At 37.4% G+C, this 19,833-nt stretch overlaps 1 protein-coding gene across 4 annotated transcripts in view; it reads right to left on the minus strand.

The window, feature by feature from the left end:
* The window catches only part of Rapgef5 (Rap guanine nucleotide exchange factor 5), a 267,972-nt gene that overhangs the window by 46,893 nt on the left and 201,246 nt on the right, over positions 1-19,833 (minus strand). For all 4 annotated transcript variants that reach the window (XM_003469825.5, XM_063234130.1, XM_063234120.1 and 1 more), the window contains one exon: positions 1,588-1,666. In XM_003469825.5, coding sequence (XP_003469873.3) covers positions 1,588-1,666 — 79 coding nt within the window. The remainder of the gene's footprint in view (positions 1-1,587; positions 1,667-19,833) is intronic.

Raw genomic sequence — 19,833 nt, forward strand, 5'->3', positions numbered from 1 at the left:
ATTCAAGAAAACTGTAAAACATTCTTTAGGAATATCCTCTGAGATATTAAATTTTAAACAATAATTAAAAATAATATTAAGATCATAGTTAAAGGTAATTAATAGTTGGGAGGCTATAAAACACTACATTAACGGATGGTAATCATTTCCAAATATGTTAACATTAAAATGTAGGTGAAATTAGCTCACATCTATTTTCCCCAAATACTTCTGAAGAAGGAAAAATTCAAAATCTTTTTAATTATTGCTAAATTTCTTAGCAATACTCCACTTAGAAACTGTAGAATACATATTATCAAAACTTTCCAAATGCAAAATTAATAACGTTTCAAGATCAGTTTAATAAGCCAATTTTAACGAGCATAAAAATATTTATAGCTTTGCTTGGTTATACGATATAGTGAAGCACTAAAATGCAATCAGCATTTCTATTGTGTGTGTGTGTGTGTGTGTGTGTGTGGGTGTGTGTGTTTGAGATGGAGGGGTCTTTTTGAGATAGGGTTTCACTATGTTCAGGCTGGCTTTGAATTCACTACATAGTCCATGCTGGCCTCAAACTCACAGCAATCCTGCCTCAGCCTCCCCAAGTGCTGGAATTATAGGTATACACTACCATGCTCAATTAGTTTATATATTTTTAAAGACAAATTTACTTTATGTACTTTAGGAAGTTTTAAAAGATTCTTTTAGGCATGAAAATGCTATACAGTTTGGAGATGCTATCAATTAAATTTAAAGTAATTTATTAAAGCATATCTTTAAGCACTGTGAGGCAAGAGGCCCCTCTGGAGATTTTTAGTAAGGGATCTGGCTTTGCTCTGTGGCCTTTCAATGTTTCCACAGGCATTTCTTCTGGTTGGTGGATGAGATTTTAATTAAGGCTTCCCCAACTGGTCAGTAACCTTTTAGCCACATCTGCCTTTCTAAGAAGACACACAAAGCTGCAAAAAGATGACAATTAGTTCCAGGGGCATGTTTAGACTTCCTGTGCAGGGGAATAGCTCATGTGCCCAGGGACACTTGCCCAGGAACATAGTACCACGCATATATGTACGATTTTGTGCACAAGTGGTCTGACTCTTACTGGTTCTCCCCGAACCCCTTGAGTTGTGCCAACTCACACTCAACCTCTTGACTTTGAGATTTACTAGAAGGCCAGTTTTACTTCTGAATTTCTTTCTTTTTTAAAAAAGAAAATGTGTGATGTGACATATGGGTTTAGTCTCCTGTATAGTCTCCTTCTAACTCATGACCCACACTTGCCAGGCAGGCACTTAAGCCACTGGGATAAATCCCCAGCCCTATCTCCACACTTCTAAACAACCATAAGAAACAGATTTGAAGTAAATATAAAATAAATAGTTCAACGTATCTATATCTTACATGAAAATAGTACTGCTATATTTCCATTTCCCCCTGTCTATTCTGTCTCATTTCATCTTTTACTGTGGTTAACATCACATTAATATTTAACACATCCACATGCTACCATGGAATTGAGTAAATTAAGAAAGGCAGTTAATTCCTAATGTGAGACATCTGTCTGAGAGGAAGGCACCGCAGCATCGTGAAGTTAATGAAGGATATTGCCTTAACAGCGCCTGGCACAAGTCATCAGTCGTCATGAAGACAGTGTACGTGAGAAGGAAATCATCGAGGAGGGTCTCTGCAAAGAAAGAAAACAAACAAAAGGTAAGCAAAAAGGTGACAAGAAGGCCAGCTGCTTATCCATGTTACCAAACAGTATGCATAGCAAAAACATGAGAAACCTTTCCTAGGAAAGGTTAGGACAGAGGGGGTTTGGCCAGAAAATATATTACTTACTAAAGACTTGAAACATTCTTTAGATAGAATGCCTCAAGCCTTGCTTTTGTTTTTCTTCCTTGCAAGGCTCTTTAAATACATGACTCTACCTTTTCTTCCCTTCTGAAATTGTTTGCATTTTCAGGTAAACATATTTTGAAAAGCCAATGCATAAACAATGTGTTTTTGAAAAACAAATTTTGTACGACTTCTGAGGTATATGCAATTGAGAATGAAATCTTCATGTTCTAATAAATTAAAGCTTTCCAAATCCATTTACTTACATCTGCTACAGGAACAATAGATAATAAAATCCAGAAGACACACATCAAGCCCCCAGGCCATTTACCTTCCTCGCTCAACTGCATCCATAAGAAGCTGGGAAAGTGATGCATGATTTTCTTACTATCATGAAGAGACGCTAAGCTGACTGCAGTTAAAATCCAGGAGGAAGTACAGCATAATACAGCACACTTCTCCCTAATTCATCTTCCTACTAACAAAAAGGGCCACCTCTTTGCCTTACATGTTCTCAGAAAAGTCTTGCTTACTTGTTCACATAATATTGAGCTGCTAAACAGGCAAGCTATGAAATCCAACATAACTTCCAAAATGACAGGATCATACAAGGGTGTGAGATAGTGAGTTTTAAATAAATGCCTCTGTATAGTCTCCTTAAAATTAATTTTATAAAACAATTTCATCCCCTTATCTTTACATTCTGATTCTCCAATTTTTAGTTTTATGCAATAGTAACAAATTACAGAGATGATGTGATTACATGCAATTATAGACTGAATACCTATACCTCCCCCAACTCTGTAAATTGAAACTTTATTCTCTAACGTGTTATTAGAAAGTGGAGTATTTGGGAGGTAATTAGGATTAGGTAAAGCCAGGAGGTGTATCTCTCCTGAGGGGGCGTAGAGTTCATAGAAGAATCCTGAGAGTCATTGCTTCCTGCATATACCAAGAGAACACAGTGAAAGGATTGTGGGCAGTGAACTAGAATGGAGTCCTCATAGACAGTGACTCTGAATACCTTGGACTTTCTGGCCTCCAGAATGAGAAATAAATGTTTGCTGTTTATATAGCATGCATATAGTGGCCTGTGCTGAGATATATACTCAGTAACATTTGTGTTCTCTAAGATCTACACTTTGTAAAATTGTCAGCAAAAATGACCATCTAGTACAGAGCTCTAAAGACTAGATAAAAGAAAACTTCCACAATGTTTAGAAAAAGCAGTTAAATTTATTGTAAAAGTTGATGCAAATAGAAAAACTATATTTATAGACCTATATATTTATAAATTTATATAAACCTTTATAGATACAAAATGTTTATATAAGTATCTATACTTATATAGTTGGTGAATGGCACCAACAGTAATATCAGCTGCAATGTTTTTATTTGTTTTCTTTAGCCACAAAACAGTGAGATAATTCTCATCTACATTAGGTAAGTGGTTGTAAATGGGAATGTTAATAGAAATCTTGCTTTTAAATTTCAAAGGTGCCATTAATTAAAATGAGGTGGAGATATTAATGAAGAGTCTGAGAACTTCTTCAGATATTTATAGCAATATTCTTATCAAGATAATGAATTTGACAATGGGACCTAATAAATAAAATTAAACAACCTATAATATTGTATCATAGTGTAATATACCAGCAATCACAGGTCTAACTTACTATTGCTCCATGGAAAAAGCAAGTCTCCAGGCTGTGACAGGCTTTGCAGGCTATGGGATGGAGAGGGCGAGAGGTGGTCACCAGTTAGGCTAGTACAAGAAAGCTATGGTGGGTGGTGCATGCCTGTAATCCCAGCATTGGGAAGTGAGGAGGGAGGGTCGCTATGAGTCGCTGCCTGTACTATACAGTGAGACCCTGTCTCAAAAAACAAAAAGAAAAGGAAAAAAACAAGCAACCAAGCAAGCAAGCTATAGAGGTGAGCCTGATCAGGCACTGCTCTGCTTGCATTCACACAAAAACTAGGAACTCCCTATTAGGGCTGGTTTACAAAATTGCAAAGAAATGCACATATAGGGAGAAGCTTTATTCTAAGATCTGCCCCTAAACTAGTTAACTTGGTAGCAAAAGTTAATGACTGGCCAACAGAATGAAAAATTAGTAGAGTGACTTTCATTATGATTTATAAAATAGATGAAGTTAAAATAGACCATTTATATAATGCTGACACCCTAGGATATTTTGGAAATACAGTTTAAAAACTATCACTTTGAATTTCTAATAAACAGTATCTCCACAAATGGTAAATTTTTGCTATGCTAAATTCTCTGATTTGTGTAGAAATTGAGCTTTTTTATTTACCTGTTTTTTTTGCATGTAATATTAGATACAAGCAGCAGGGACAACAGAGTAGCTTAAAAGATATTTTAGAGTCTTCAGTGCACTCTTATAGATAGGAGCTACTAATATGTAGAAGCCACTGGGAACAATATTGAGAACTTCACATGTCGGGCATTTAAAAATGTGTGATGTGACATATGGGTTTACATTCTGGTATGTTCTTACATTTAGCTGCATTTAATGAGGTTGAAACTATTCTCTAATCAAGATTTACTCTCATAATAGCAGGACTTAGGAAAAAACATTAACTTTGACATAACCAGTCATTCTGTGTTGGAACAACCTTGGATAATGAATGGAGCGACTACGAGAGTCTGGTTGGATGATGGCAAACTCATTAGGCATTCAGTTTAATTAATCAGCTCACATACCACAATATTTTATGAAGGGCTGTGACCCAGAAAGCTTATTTTCCTCGAACCTACTACCCTATTTAATATTCAGTAGCATTTACCTAATTATCTCTCTGCCATAGAAATATTAATTAAAATAAAAACAACAAGGCTACATAAGTACATCTCCAGTTAAAATCTTAATGAGTAAAATAGTTAAAAATCCTAATGAATAGGAAAGACTCCCAATACTCCTAACTCCAATCTTTCTCTTTTTAACTACCATCTTGTTCCTTTATTCTTTTTTCAGTATGTCTATTCTTTTTTACTATACATATTCTGAAAGCAACTGAGTGATATGAATAAAAAGTCTATAATCAGAATGATACACTTTAAATAAGTTAGTTTTATAATAGTCTTGCTTCAAAATAGGCTGTCCCATTGGTATTTAGAAATATTTTTAGAACCACAATGGCTACATAAATGAGCCCCTGATGACTACTAGCCAACAATAGCCATTTAGAAAGGCTCACAAATCCACTAGCATTCATACTAAAACACTATAATTATCTATTATATCACATAGTGCTTAATTAATAGTAATTTAAAACTGTAGGCAGGAAAGCACTTTTGTATGCATAAGAGCATCTTTCATCGAAACAAATCTAGAGTTGCCAATACACTAACATTCTCAATAGCAAGATGCATTCATTTTGATCTCTAACTCTGTGAACACAGCATGTAGGCATTAATATATCAAAGAAACCCTTTTCTTTAAAATTCTATTCATTCAATCTAATCCCAAATCATTGGTTCATCTCTAAACATTAGGGAACATCCTCTCTACTCTACCATGGGGTGATTGCTGAGGAAAGAACCCAGGGTCTCTTGCATGCTAGGTAGGTATATGCTCCACCATTGAACTGCACCTCTAGGCCCCCAAAAAGGAATATTTTTGTAGAAGCTTTTTGAACTCTTACAACATGAAAGTACCATTCAGATAATCATCAAAACAAGAAGGCACAAACTATTATAGTTTCAAGTTCTGTTGACTGAAAAATACATCAAAAGTCAAAATCTATAGTCTTGATGTAAATCATTCTAAAATGCAGTCTAAACTGGGAATGGTGGCATTCCCAGGGTTGGAATAGCTATCATTCCAACCCTCTGAGGCAGGGAGATCACAAGTTCAAAGTTAGCCTCGGCTGTGTAATGAGTCTGAAGCCAGCCTGGAACCTAGTAAGACCCTGCCTTTCCCTACTCCACCTCATAAAAAAATAAAAATAAATAAAATTCGGTTTACAATTAATCACACATACTGATGTAATAAAGGACGTTTCCAAGTCACCTCATTATACAGTTTTTAGGTTTAGGAAAGCAATTATCCATTTTTATTTGACTTTTTGAAATATATTCAAAACATTTTCTCATTCTCATTTTAAGCAATCACTAAAAATTCCCAATTTATTTCTGTAATACACAAGAGTCTCTAGAATATCCTAGAGTTATGTCAAGGTAGAATAGTAAGAGGTTTGCTTACAGATCCTTTTTTACAGGGTTCTGCTATGCTGATGAAGTCAAATTACAGAAACGGATCTACAAGTTACCAAAAGGGCTAAGCAAATGCTTTTGTTGGTTTAAAAAAAAAAAAAAAAAAAAACAAGAATGGCAAACAAAAGCCCCCAGATCCCTAAAATATACAAATCACAGGACTATAAGATTACTTGGGAATAATTATACAAATTTACCTCAGTTATTTTTTCAATACACATAAGCAAAATGCACTGCAGTAATGAAACCACTCATGCGCGAAAGCGAATTACCAAGAATGCAAATGGACAGTTCTGACGGTTGCCATCAGATCTAAGTGATGTAACTATTCAACATCTCTGTGCTACCTTATATTCCCTCAAGCACTGTGAGCAGTTTCACCCAGATGCAATGGATTTAAGGCACTCTTAAAATCTGTCCTACTGACCTTTGATTTTAAGGAGCCAAGATAAGCTTTGAACTGGCCTTGGAATGGTACAACTTACGATCATTTTCTGAAAAGTACCTGAAAGTACCTGAAAAGTACTGCCAAAATGTACCCTGTAACTTGATGAAGCACAAATAATTTTTTAGTGTCTGAAGTTTGAATCATAAAGTGCTATGCCACTGAAGTTATGATTCTTCCCCAATGTACATTTCTGATATTAATGACCTCAAAATACACTTGTTTGCCACAGCTTTTGAATGCATTCAATTACTGCTCATTTTTACAGTTTCACCAAAATTTTGTTTAGCAATTCTAAATCTTGATATATAGTTTTGTTTTTAGGTATTTGTGGTACAAGAAATGCTCAATTATTTAATATTGTTTACACAGCAAACCTTCCAAGTCATCCCTTTGTTGACAGGAACTTACTATAGACAGGGCTAGAATGTGCTGTTCAAATAATCGATTTTTATTGTAGTTTGTAAAATTATGTTGTGAAATCCCATCATTCTTTCTCTGACAAAAGATGATTTGATTTGAATACAAGTACCGCATGTCTATAATCTCAGCTACGCCAGAGGCAGCAGAAGGATTATAGGCTTGAGGTCAGCGTAGGCAATTTAGTAACTTGGTGAGACCCCGTATAAAATTAAAAAATAGTAAAAAAAACAAATAAAAGGACCAGGAAAAATAAATAAAAGGACTCAGCCTTCCCAGGGTTCAGTCCCCAGCTACCAGAAAAACAAACAAAAAGCAGGTATTATATTCTTAATTATATTCAAATCCACACATTGCCTTTTGAAATGTTTTAGGAGGAACACAGAACAAATGGCCACTTTCTCCAGTCTGCAGCCCACTGAAAAGGCAGTGTTTGCAGGAGGCTTAGGGTTAAGAGGTGAGCAGCGGGCAGCAGGCATAGCTACTGCCTGACCCTAATCGACTACTTCTGTATCAAGGCAAAAGTATCCTGTGTGTACCTCACATGTGTCTTCCACGCCCTCTGGAAAGCTGGAAAACAGTGAAAAGAATGCAAAGGGAGGCAGAGCGCTGGGGTTAAGCCAGTGTAGCCTATAATGTAACCGATGGCACAGGAAACTGCACCTCTCGGGCCCTTGGCTGAGTCACCTGTAAGCGGACACCGTATCCACACCTCGCAGAGATATAATGAGGACTCAATAAGGCAGTGCAGCTAAAGAAACGGGCAGAGGTGCTGGGACATGCCAGGCACTTAATAAGTACTAGTTGTTCCTTATTTTCATAAAATACAATGTTTACACCCTGTCCCAATTTTCCAGGTGTCAGCCAGTAAGAACTGAGGACTATGACCTTCCAAGAATTAGGTGACAAAGGTGCAGTAAATGTGAGCAAGGGAATAGATGTGGGGTGCCGGGGGTGAACCACCACACTGTGACTTGCAGATCTTGCTTGGTCCTTAAAGATGTTTTTGTAGCTGACAATACATAAAAAGCAGAAAACCTGGCAACACTAGGCCCGCATCTCACATACAACCATGGTTCCGAGCTCCTGCTCCGGGTCCCACCATGCCGTCGGGGCTGGCTGCACTCACTCACTTGACAGTTCTCGGTACAGTTGTGAAACAGCTACAAAAATACTCAATAATACAATTAAAAAGTTAAGCTAGAAAAGTAGGTCAGAGCCTTTAAAAGTGAGACACGGGAGCCTGACACTGGCTCCCTGGAAGAGAAGGGAATGGAAGTTTTCAGGGTGAGGAGTGAGAAGTAATAGATCAGACTCAGGGAATCCTGAAAGCCAGACAAAATGAGGAGGAGGCTGAATTTATCTTCATAAGCTATCAAGCTTTGGCTCCCTGAGTTTTCTACTGAAGACATTGTCAAAAATATTAAAGACCAGAGCTTGCCAAAGCAGGCTAGAGCTTATAGTTATGGCAACGTCTATCTCAAAAGGAAGGCTGAGTTCTCAGACCAGTCCATGGGAAACAAGCAGCGCTCTAAGGAGCGAGCTGGGGTGGATATCAGATGTTCGTGTGTGGACAATGATAAGACACCACTGAGTAAGGAAGAAGAAAGACAAGAAAAAGAGAGGGGCGCAGGACAGACAAGTGTAACAGACGCTCAGAAGAGAAGAGGATTGGAAAAGTGGGGGTCAGAAGTGTTAACTGTGCTGGGAGGAAGTTTATCAGACTGCGGATTCCAAGGCCACTGGCTTTGTTGTGCGGCGGATCCCTGGTCTGATGGCTCTGGAAAGATGCAGAGGGACTGCAGACATTCTGATAAGCAGCTTCACAGTGGGTATCGAACTGTTTCCCCACAAAGACGCCTGCTACATTTGCAGGCTCACTGACTAAAGACGGTAGTTGCTCTCAAAAGAGAACCAGGAGGTAAAACTTCTTCATGATCAATGTAAGTAACATTTTATTTAACAGGATCAGAATGTGGGATTTGTCACGGATTTGAAGCCTTTAATACCAACCTGCCAGCATCTACCAATAAAAATTAATATCCTGTTCTAAGATTCACTCAAATATAATTGACCTCTCTGAGCTGCAGCTTGCCCACATGATTAACATCGCCTAATGCATTCTTCAGACACAAACTGTGTTCCCAAGTGCTTGTCAACTAAACATGCTAAAGCTTCAGGAAATGGAGAAAAATTAATTTAAACATAATGCCTTAAATTATGAACTTGAAATAAGGTTATTTGAAGCAATTAATGGTAACTCTAATACTTGAAATAATTGAGGTCCTGGTGTGATGTTTTCACCTTTGAGAAACCAAGAGGGGATTATCAGCTTCCTTCCAAAGAAATGCATTACCATTGTCAACATTAAACTTTCACTGGTCATTGTGAATCGCTAAGAATTGAATTTTCTCTTTCTTTCTTTCTTTTCTTTTGAAGAGAAAACATAAAACAAAATTATAAAATAAGATACTAGGCGAGTATTAACCATAGTTCATACATTGTGTATTGTTAACGTAATACTCAGAGTACAAAATAACTGCATTTAATTGTCCAAACAATATTAGCACAAACCTTTTTCAATGAACAAAAATTGGTAGTAGAACTATCTTAACTGCCTTGTGTACACACACACACACACACACACACACACACACACACTTTTTTTTTTTTTTTTTTGCTTTTTCCTTTTCTCCTTTCTCCCCATTCCAATTTCTCTTTCCTTTTGAACAGTTTCTTCCATTTTACAATATGTGTTGTATGTTTTGGATCTTCTTTACTCTTTCAGCTTCTCACACTAGAGAGGCAATTCAATGTTTACATGTGAGTCTGGTTTATTTCACTTATGAGTTTGGTCTCACGTTGCATCCACTGACCTAAAAAGTCTCAAGTTTATTGTTCTCTATGGACGAGTACTACTCCATTGAATAAAAAAGACATAGTCTTTTTCATTTATTCCTCAGTTGATGGGCATTTGGGTTGTTTCCAAGATTGTGTTATTATAAATTGTGCTGCTTTTATAAACATGGGTGCACATATATCACTGTGGTATGATTTTTTTAATCTGGGAAGATACCCAGAAGGGGAATAGCTGGGTGGAATAGGACCTTCAATATTAGTTTTTTGAGGAATCTCCACACTGATTTACAGAGTGGTTGCACTAGTCAACATGTCTATCAACAGTAGAGAAGGGTTCCTACATCTCCTCCAGCATTTGTTACTGGTTGATTTTTGATAATAGTCATTCTTTCCAGGGTAAGGGAGAATCACAGTGTTGTTTTAATTTGCATCTCTCAAATGACCAGTGATGCTGAACATTTTTTCATATATTTATTTTCTGTTTGTATTTTTTCACCTGAGAAGTATGTATTCATCCCAGATGCCCATTTTTGGATTGGACGTTTAAATTTGGGAGGTCTGATTTTTTGAGTTCTTTATATGTTCTCAATTTGACTGAAGGACAGCTGGCAAACATTTTTTCCCACATTGTGGGTTGTCTATTCATTCTTTTAGTGGTTTTTCTTGCTGTTCAAAAGCTTTTTAAAAGATGATATCCCAGTTGCTGATTCTTTGTAATAGTTCCTATCAGATTGTGGTTTTATTCATAAAGTCTTTGCCTATAATGATTTTTCATAAATCTTCAAGATTTTTACCTATTCTAACTTCCAGCAGATTTAAAGTTTGTTTTAATATTTAGATCTTTGATCCATTTTTAATTTAGTTTACTGCATGGTGAAATATATTGGTCCATTTTAATCATCATCATGTGCAAAGCCAGCTTTTCCAGTCCCATATTAGGTAATTGAATTTTAAAAAGGAAAACTTTTATCTTATTGTATCTGCTTAACAGAAATTCTACGAGTACTAGACAGAAGTTATTTCCTCCAAGCAGTAGAGAATCACTGCCTCTTTTGCAGCCTAAATTTGGCATGAGGGGCTGGGGGTTTAGTTGGGGCTGGGGGTTTAGCTCAGCGGCATAAGCACCTGCCTTGCAAGCAGGCGGTCGTGAGTTCGATCCCCGGTACCGATAAAAATGAAAAAGACAAAAAAAATGAAAAAGACAAAAAAAAAAAAAAAAAAAAGATTATCCTAAATTTGGCATGATAACTAGATATAAGAAAGAAACAGACAATATATTCTACAAAATTCACTAATTTAGAGTAAACACAATCAAGCACAAGTTAGGCTTTTTGTCAGTAATCTTATTCAAACTTGTAACTTCCAAATTCAAGAAAATTTAATGTACACCTATATTTGAAAATATTCCTTGGACAGTACAAGTCAGATTCAACCCTGGCAGTTTAGTGTGACTCTCTCAAAAAAGCAAACAAACAAACAAACAAACAAACAAAACAGGTGGCGCAGGGAATTAGCTTAGTGCAAAGACCTAGTAGCTCAAAAAGAAAACATAAATGTATAGTATGTCCTAGGCCAAGCAGATCAGTCAGTGACATAGCAAGCATGCCTTTATGCTCTGCTTTCCAGAGCAGTCATTAGGGTTCTTTGTGAAAACATACAGCTGCTTTCTTTTACACACACATGAAAGAGAGATTTGTGGCTTAGGATGACAAATATACACACACACACACACACACACACACACACACACACACACACACGGTCAGCAACTATTTATTGAACTCCTGTTATTCAAGGCTAAGCACATAAGTCTCTGCTGTGGAGGTCACAAAGCTATTGGCAAGGTTTTTAAATTTGGTTGGCTGTTTTTGCAGTCCTCGGGATTGAATTTATGCTCTTCACACTGAACTACATTCTTAATCCATTTTTATTTCTTATTTTGAAACCAGGTCTCACTAAGTCTCTAAGTTTTTGAGCTGGGTTCAAAGTTTTTCTCCTCCTCCCTCGGCCTCCCAGGATGCTGTAATTACAGTGGTGCACTAAGAAGGCTCAGCTGAACTGAGTCTTATTGTCCTTAGATCACCAAAGATGCCCCTGTGAAGTTGGTTTTCCTCAGGTATCAGCCTGACAAGAGTTATTTCTATTCAAATAATTTGATTTTTATTTTCCTAACAATTTTCTTGAATTCTTAATCATAGCAATTAGATATGAGAGCGACCAATTTGTTTTTGTAAAGGTAGAACTGACAATCACATGGAAGGATTAAGATAGTAAACAGATTTCTAACACTACCGAAATGTTTTAATGGCCAATTATACATGTTTATAGTTTTAAAAACTGAAATAGGAAGGCAGAAATTAAAATAAATTTTACAAAGCCAAATCAGAAATTCTTCCTTCTGAACAAGTGTCTCCAAAACAAATGTTACAGGTACTGAAAATCGTTATCACAATTATTATTTGATCTTTCTTTCCTAAATCAAAAGAATTGACTTGCTTGTCACAGCTTTGATGGTCTTTTATCTCCATTATAGTGCCAGCCCAACACTTTGGTAAACAGGCCACTAACCACATAGCACTGAAAAAGGTTTTTGTTTGAGATCTGTGTGTGTGTGTGTGTGTGTGTGTGTGTGTGTGTATTTCCTAGCCCTTATGCTAGAGGTATTCATACAAAATTCTCTGTTTCAAATGGCTTTAATATGTTATTCTGTTTTGTTTTTTAATGCTGCAGAATGAACCCTTGGCCACTAACAAGCATGTATTTTACTGCCGAGCTACTTCCCCATCCTCATTTTCTTACTTTAAAAGAAATGTAGGGCCAGGGACATAGCACGGCAGTATGGTGCCTGCCTGTTAAGTGCAAAGTCATAAGTTCAATCCTCATTACCAAGAATAAATGAAATATGTTATTCAAATCTAGAAATATCCTTAAGTCTTTTTCATACTATTAAAACCACATACCTTACAGTCATGCAATGGACACATGAGTTTTGAAATATCACAAGAATATAAAATATAACAAAATAAAAATAAACCTTTTTAGATAGAACACCAACTGGGTACCCTACAGCTAAATTCTGACAATAACTCCCTCGAATTGGTGCACACCCTACAGGCTGGTGTTCAGACCCACAGGACTACCCCTCCTTTTAGATGCAATCACAAGTCCTGGGTTGTCACCTGTACTTCTAACCCATGGGCTATAAATTAGGGGTTTTAACAAAATCCTTCCCCAGGCCTGATACTTGCTGTAACAGTTCCGAGAAGGTAGGGACTACTTCCTACTTCATTATAAAACCTACTGCCAAGGACAAAAGTTTAGCCAACAAAGAACTGCACAGGTGAGGTCTGAATGGGCGCAGAAGCTTTTGTTTCTCACAATCGGCCAGTTTACCGTCATGGCACATGGACCACCTTCCCAGAAGTGCTCCAAATCTGGCAGTTCAGGATTCTTACAGGGGCTCCATTACACAGGCACAAGTTATCAAATCAGGAGCCACTGCCGGGCATGGTGGCACACGCCTGTAATCCCAGCAACCGGGGCTGAGACTGGAGGATCGTTGTGAGTTTGAGACCAGCCTGGGCTACAAAGTGAGCGCATGGCCAGCCTGAACTGCACATTGGGTCCCTGTCTGAAAAGACAAATCATGAGCCACAAGTAATTAAGTCAATCTCCAGCCCTCTCGCTTGGCTGCAGGTGGTGAGAAAAGCCTAAAACTTGCATTGCTCTAGAGATACTTTGGTCTTCCTGCGGGTCAGGCCCCCTTATGAAGCTACATAAACCTGGCTACCAAACATTATATTCACGTAGAAAAAGTCACTCATCACTCAATATCCAAGGGACTTAGAAGCTCTTATGTTGGAAAGCAAGGAGTAAGGACCAACGGTAAAATAGAAGACTTTCCTATAACCTCTATCACTCAGGCATTTCTATGGGATCCTATAGGCAGAAACCAAGTATCACAATATTATTTGCAATTATATATTTGTGCCACTGTTTAAAAATTTTCCAATACACAATATATTAAATATTTCCTAGGATACATACAATATTTCTAAGAATTTTGCAGGGAAAGATATATAGAGTTCCCAAACATGAGATCAATGGCCCAGGTCAGACATGAGAAAGGTTCTTACAGATAAGTTAACCTTGTAAGTTAAGAATACACAGCATTATTGTAAATATTCACTTTTTGAAGTGACTATAATAGCTAAGTCAAATCACTTGATAGGCTTTTAAGTGCTGTAAATTACAGCATTTGTGGACTTAGATCTACTATAATATCAACTAACACAACTAACATAACCTTCCGCTCATCAAGTTATGTGCTATTTCCCCTTTAAGAATGAAATTTGGATTTTATTTTTCCTAGGCATCTTGCTTCCCAGATGTTTTTAGTTTTTTTTTTTTTTAAACCAGGGATTGAACTCGTGCTTGCAGGCAGGCGCTTATGCTGCTAAGCTAAATCCTCAGCATATTTTAGATTGTTTTGAGACAGGGTCTTACTATGTAGTCCAGGCTGGTCTTGAACTCGAGGTGATCCTCTTGCCTCTGTCTCGCTAGGGCTGGGATTATGGGTCTGTGCCACCAGGCCCAGCTCTCCCTGGATAGTTAAGATAAAAGTAAAAACAGCGCAGCACATTTTCTAGCTTCACTTCTAGCTAGATGTGGCCACAAGACTGCTTTGGCCCATGGGATAAAAGCAGAGGCCACGTACGATGTGTTGTTGATTTATCCTGACCTCAGCACTATGGATTCATCAAACGTGATAAAGACACGTTTGTCTTGCATGGTTTTGGTTTTTGTTTTGAAAGAACAAATATCTCTCGCAAGAGACTGTCAAGTCATGTAAACTGCTGTAATTCTTAAATGTGCACAGCATGGCAATCAGCATTAAATCTGAGCTAACAAAAATCATTCTGCAAAAGGCATCAGTAAAAATTGAAAATGGCTTGCGGTGCCTCCAAATTCAAATCAAACTGAACTAAGACCTAAAATGTCGGGTTTTTTGTGTCTAACTCAGCAGAGAAGATTGAAAATTAAGACAAAAAGATCATACTCTGATTTTGGGGGGAGGTTGGGTGGGGAGGGACCAGAGATGAAACCCAGGAGCTCAAGCATGTTAATCATGAGCGCTGCTGCTGAGCTGCTCCTCCATCCTTTCTTCTTCACAAAAGACATGGCATGATACTGGATGCAAGACAACTATAAACCTCTTACACAAAAGAGAAATATGACCAGGCAGGCAGGCACCTGCCTGGAATCCAAGCACTCTGTCAGGCTGAGGCAGGAAAACTAAGTTTGAACCCAGCTGGGGCAATTTACTAAGTTAGCAAAACCCCATCTCAAAGTAAAAAACGAAAAAGTTTAGGGTGAAGGCCAAGGGCTCAGTGGTTCACCAGTAGTTCCAAATGAAAGAGAGAAAATGAAAAATAAAAAGGAAAGAAAGAAAGAGAGAATGAGGGAGGGACAGGGAGGGGAAGAGAGAGAGAGAGAAATATTATAATAAGGAAATAGTATAAGCTTACATTCCCCATTCACCAAAACTACACTTAAATCTTCAGACTGGGGATTTACATACAAACATAAGCCAGGCATGCAATGGGGAATTTCGACTTGTGCCTTTCATGTTTACATTAAATAGCACTTATTTAAAGGACAGGACTCACCAAGCATCTTTTTATGCTAAGTACAGATAAGACCACCAAGTCTGGAGTAGAAAAGGAAACTGCTCTGGAAATTACTTTCTGTCACTATTTAGATTATAACAAGATAGTCAGATATTTGTTTATTCATTTGTTTAGTTTTCCATATGACCAGTTTGCCCATATTTAATAATATCTAATTTTATATTTACTTCTAAGCTTTGGGAGAAGGGCAGCCAGTCCAGTAGCAGCCTTAAGTAGGAAACAAAAAGCCGTGAACAGAATGAAAAGAATGGTTTCACAGTAAGAAAACCCAAAGGCAGGAGATGAGGGTAATGGGAAATGGGGCTGGGGCTGCAAAGAGAAGTGAAGGGAAGCACAATTATAGGTACACGAAAGACAAAAACGCTCCCACACAAAGACTGTTCCTTTCAGATATGCACTTGTCAGTTGTAGCAGTTCTGTGACATTACACCCTTTAAATGAAGCACTAATTTGATTGAAACATGGAAATGAACATGAAGTGATTATAATTACAAACTGCCATCAGCTAATATTCCTGCTTCACATTTATAAGGGTGTATTTGAAAGCGCGCACGTGTATACACACACACAAATTTTTCTTTCTGATAGAATGCTAAACTGTACTTGAAGAAAATGTCACAAACATTTTAAAATTCAGCAACATCTGATAATCTCAGTTTAAATCCATCTGTGGTCTGGGGAGATGACAGATAGATGTCTGCAAGGAAGGGGGAGGGGGATGAAGTGGGAGGAGGGGAGAAGACAGGAGGAGTTATTTTAACATTTGACATTGTCATAAAGTTTCAAGTAATCCCCTCTGTCTGTCTCTTCCGCTCTCATTCTGGAGATTAAACCCAGGGCCTCACCCATAGTAGAAATCACTCTATCACTGAGCTACATTCCCTGCCTTCAATTATTGCAATTTCAGTTGCTACCATAGAGGAAACTGCTGTTGTCTAAGACTATTCGGTTGTCAAACTCACTACTGCCACAGTATTTCGTGTCCATGAATTTCAGTATCTGTTGTGCTTTTCAATTTGCTGCTCCAGAAAGGCCTGACTTTCATTACACATTGAAACGAGCTCCTGGAATATAGCTGGACACTAGCAAAAGCACACGTGTTTCTACTAGAGTACAACATTAAGTTTGCCAGTAGACGCAAAACCTACTGAGAAAACACAGTTAAACATTTTTAAGATTTGAGAGCAGAATTGTTTTAAAAGAACAACTCTAGTTAGTACTAAACTAACAGAGGAATTGTGCTGCAGAAATTTTTTCAAAGAACTATTTACAGAAAAGAAGAAGAAGAAGTAGTTGTTGCCTTTATTCTTAGGGTACATCAAGGCAGACAGAACATATGGAGAAAGTTAAACTGTTATCTGTATTATTTATCTTTATTAAAAAATTAACAAGTTATACAAGGATTTTCCAGTTAAAAGCAGCCCTCATTTTATGCCAAACAGACTACAGTGTTCAGTCTTATTCATATACGAAAATACTGAAACTGAGGGTTATAACTAGAACCTCAAAATTCTACATGAGCTTTGTGACTTAGTAGATAGGGTCACTAGACTTTGTATTTGAAAATAGATTATGATGCTATATAATTTGACTCTTGAAATTGACAACTCATGTACATACCTATGACAACTCTCAGTAATGCCAGAATATTTACCGATAATAACTGTTTTCCAGCCATTGCAGAAAACAAAAAATTTACTAAGCTACAGAAAGAGAAAGAACTGGATGGAAATGTATCTCAAAAGATGAGTATTAAGTTGGGTGCCTGGGAGGAGGGAATGTTCCTCAAGTGAAGCAAATAAATGTAATTAAAGCAAATAAAGTGTGCAAATGTGAATAAACGGTCCTACATTTCTGTACCTTCCATATTGGCTGCACTTTACACAGGGAAGCCGCAGGTCAGGGCTTGAGGTCACCCAGGACTAACTTTACCGAAACAAGCAAGTACATGTACGTTTCATTTAGAACACAGTGCAAAGGAAACTCAGACTAACTCACCTTCAGCCTCCAGGACAGTGGTGGCAAACCCACGGCACCCGTGGCACAGCGCGTGCGCAGAGCCTTCCTTCTCTGGCAGCAAGCATAAGGGTTGTTCTTTCTAAACTAAAACCTCAGAATTTGAGTTTGATTGCAGTCCTGGCACTTTGTGGTAAGTAAGCGGGTTTTGGGTTGCAAGTCTCAAGGAGTTTTAAACAAGGCTTTTTTGGAGGAGGATGAATATAGAGTGTGTGACTGATTCATGATTCATGCTAGGATTAAGGGTGCTGGGATTAAGGGTGGGTGATTGCTAAATCAGTCCACTGATTAGATGGGCACCGCCCTAATCCTGCTAGACTGAATACAATGCAAGGAAAAGAGAGTGGTCTGTTGTGCTCTTTCTTTTTGTTTTTCTTGCCCTCTGCCACCATGAACTGGTGTTGCCCCTCTGCCCTACGCCACCTTACTTTGGAACCAGCCAATTATGGACTGAAACCTCTACAAATTGTGAATTAAAGTTTTCCTCCCTTAACTTGTGAGTATTGGGAATTTTGTCTCAGCCACAAGAAAAGTAACTAAGACAGTTTGCTTACTTGGTCTCTAAAAGGTTCACCATCACGCTCTAGGCTAAGATAAAGATTTTCTGAAAAAAGAAGAATCAAGTTATATCATGTACAGGTACAAATTCTCTACAATGAGTGTGATCATTATGTATACCTAAAATGTACCAATAAACTTAAACAAACCAACATAATAAGAAAACAAAACCTTCACCATAACTATGAAGAAGAAAGTTTATAAATTCTTGGGATGCTCAAGTTTTTCACAATCATTAAGACTCAGGAAATGAAAGTTCTCAATTCTAATGCAATTCTCTGCCCTTGTATATTATTCTATTTTCTGTTTCTTAACCTCAGATCCTCTGGAAATTAATTTTCTATAGACTTAAAATACTTAGTGTGTTCTACTATGCTCCGGGTTTCACCTGAACTTTCCTTTTACAAAGTTAATTGTAAAACCATTTAACAGCAAAAAGCACATCTGCTGGGCCAAGTGTAATTTCTCTGTTGTTAAATATTACAATTTTAATTACCCAATGTTTTCTTTTCTACTTAGTTACAGATGAGGTTGGTGGTGCACACTTATAGTCCCAGCAATCTGAGAGGCTGAGGCAAGCAGACTGCAAATTCAAGGCCAGTCTAGACAATTTGATGAGACCTTGTTTTAAAATAAAAAGGGGGTAGGATGGGAATGTTGCTGGGTAAGAGCCCCCTAGGTTCAGTCCCCATTACTGGAAAAAAAAAAGTATAAATACTCATGTTCCAATCAATAAACAAGGTCAGAAAATGAAAAGTTCATACAATTAAATATAATGAAAATGCTTATTCCGCTACCTAATTCATTACAAATTAAAGCACAGACTACATTGCACTCAAAAGATTAATCTTATTGGGAAACTATAAAACTTTTTATAACTGTTCATGTGAAATAATTTACAATATTAAAATTAAAATTTTCTAATTATAAGCTATCATTCACATATGGAGTAAACATGAAAATAATACAATTTTTAAAAATGCATTGTAGTGGTCCATTCTCATTTTAAATAGGCATTGTTTCCCTATTAATACATCCTTATCCATTAGATGACTTCTCTTGCTCATTGGTTATGTTGTGATGAAAACTTCCACGTCTCTATTATTAGTCAGTGTATGTTAACGATCTTATGCTTCAGCTCAGTCTCACTTCATTTCGCCTTGGTTCATTACCAACAAGAGTATTAATTAACCCACAATCTACTCCAGTGTAAAAGCATCAATTCCCTTGTTATCACACATTCAAAGGTGGAGTGAACAGATTAACCTAGAAGATGAAAATCTGCAGCCAAAATCTAATTTTCAGTCCCTTCTCATGTGAGTGGTCTGATACAGTATCAGTTGGAACTAGGACGGCTCGTCCTTTCCCATCTTTCCAAGCAGTTAGCTGGCCCAGGGACCAGCCTGCACACAGCTGGAGGCCAAGAAGCAGGTCTTGGTGCTGGAGAACAGATTACTCATAGTGAGCAGTCAAATACCCAACTTGGGATATACAGCTTGAAATGAAAGGCAGACTTTTATTTCAATTCTGTCTTTCATCTATGATTTCAGTGTCCAACAAAAATGATCTTAGGATGAAGCTAGAAGTATATCTGGGTTCATTTCCAGATTCAAATGTTCATTCAATCACTGAAGCAATTTAATTTACTTCTACCTCAGCATCTAAGTCCATTAAAGGGTACAATTACTCTGCAAAAAATCCATCTAATGGGATAAGATTTGGATAAATGAATTGTCTTGAGTAATTTTTAAACCCTGGCTTTCTGGTCTGGAAGGGCCTCAGACATA

The sequence above is a fragment of the Cavia porcellus genome, unplaced genomic scaffold (genome assembly GCF_034190915.1).
Source record: "Cavia porcellus strain 051 isolate PalLab524CR breed Dunkin Hartley unplaced genomic scaffold, mCavPor4.1 scaffold_2, whole genome shotgun sequence".
NCBI lineage: Eukaryota > Metazoa > Chordata > Mammalia > Rodentia > Caviidae > Cavia > Cavia porcellus.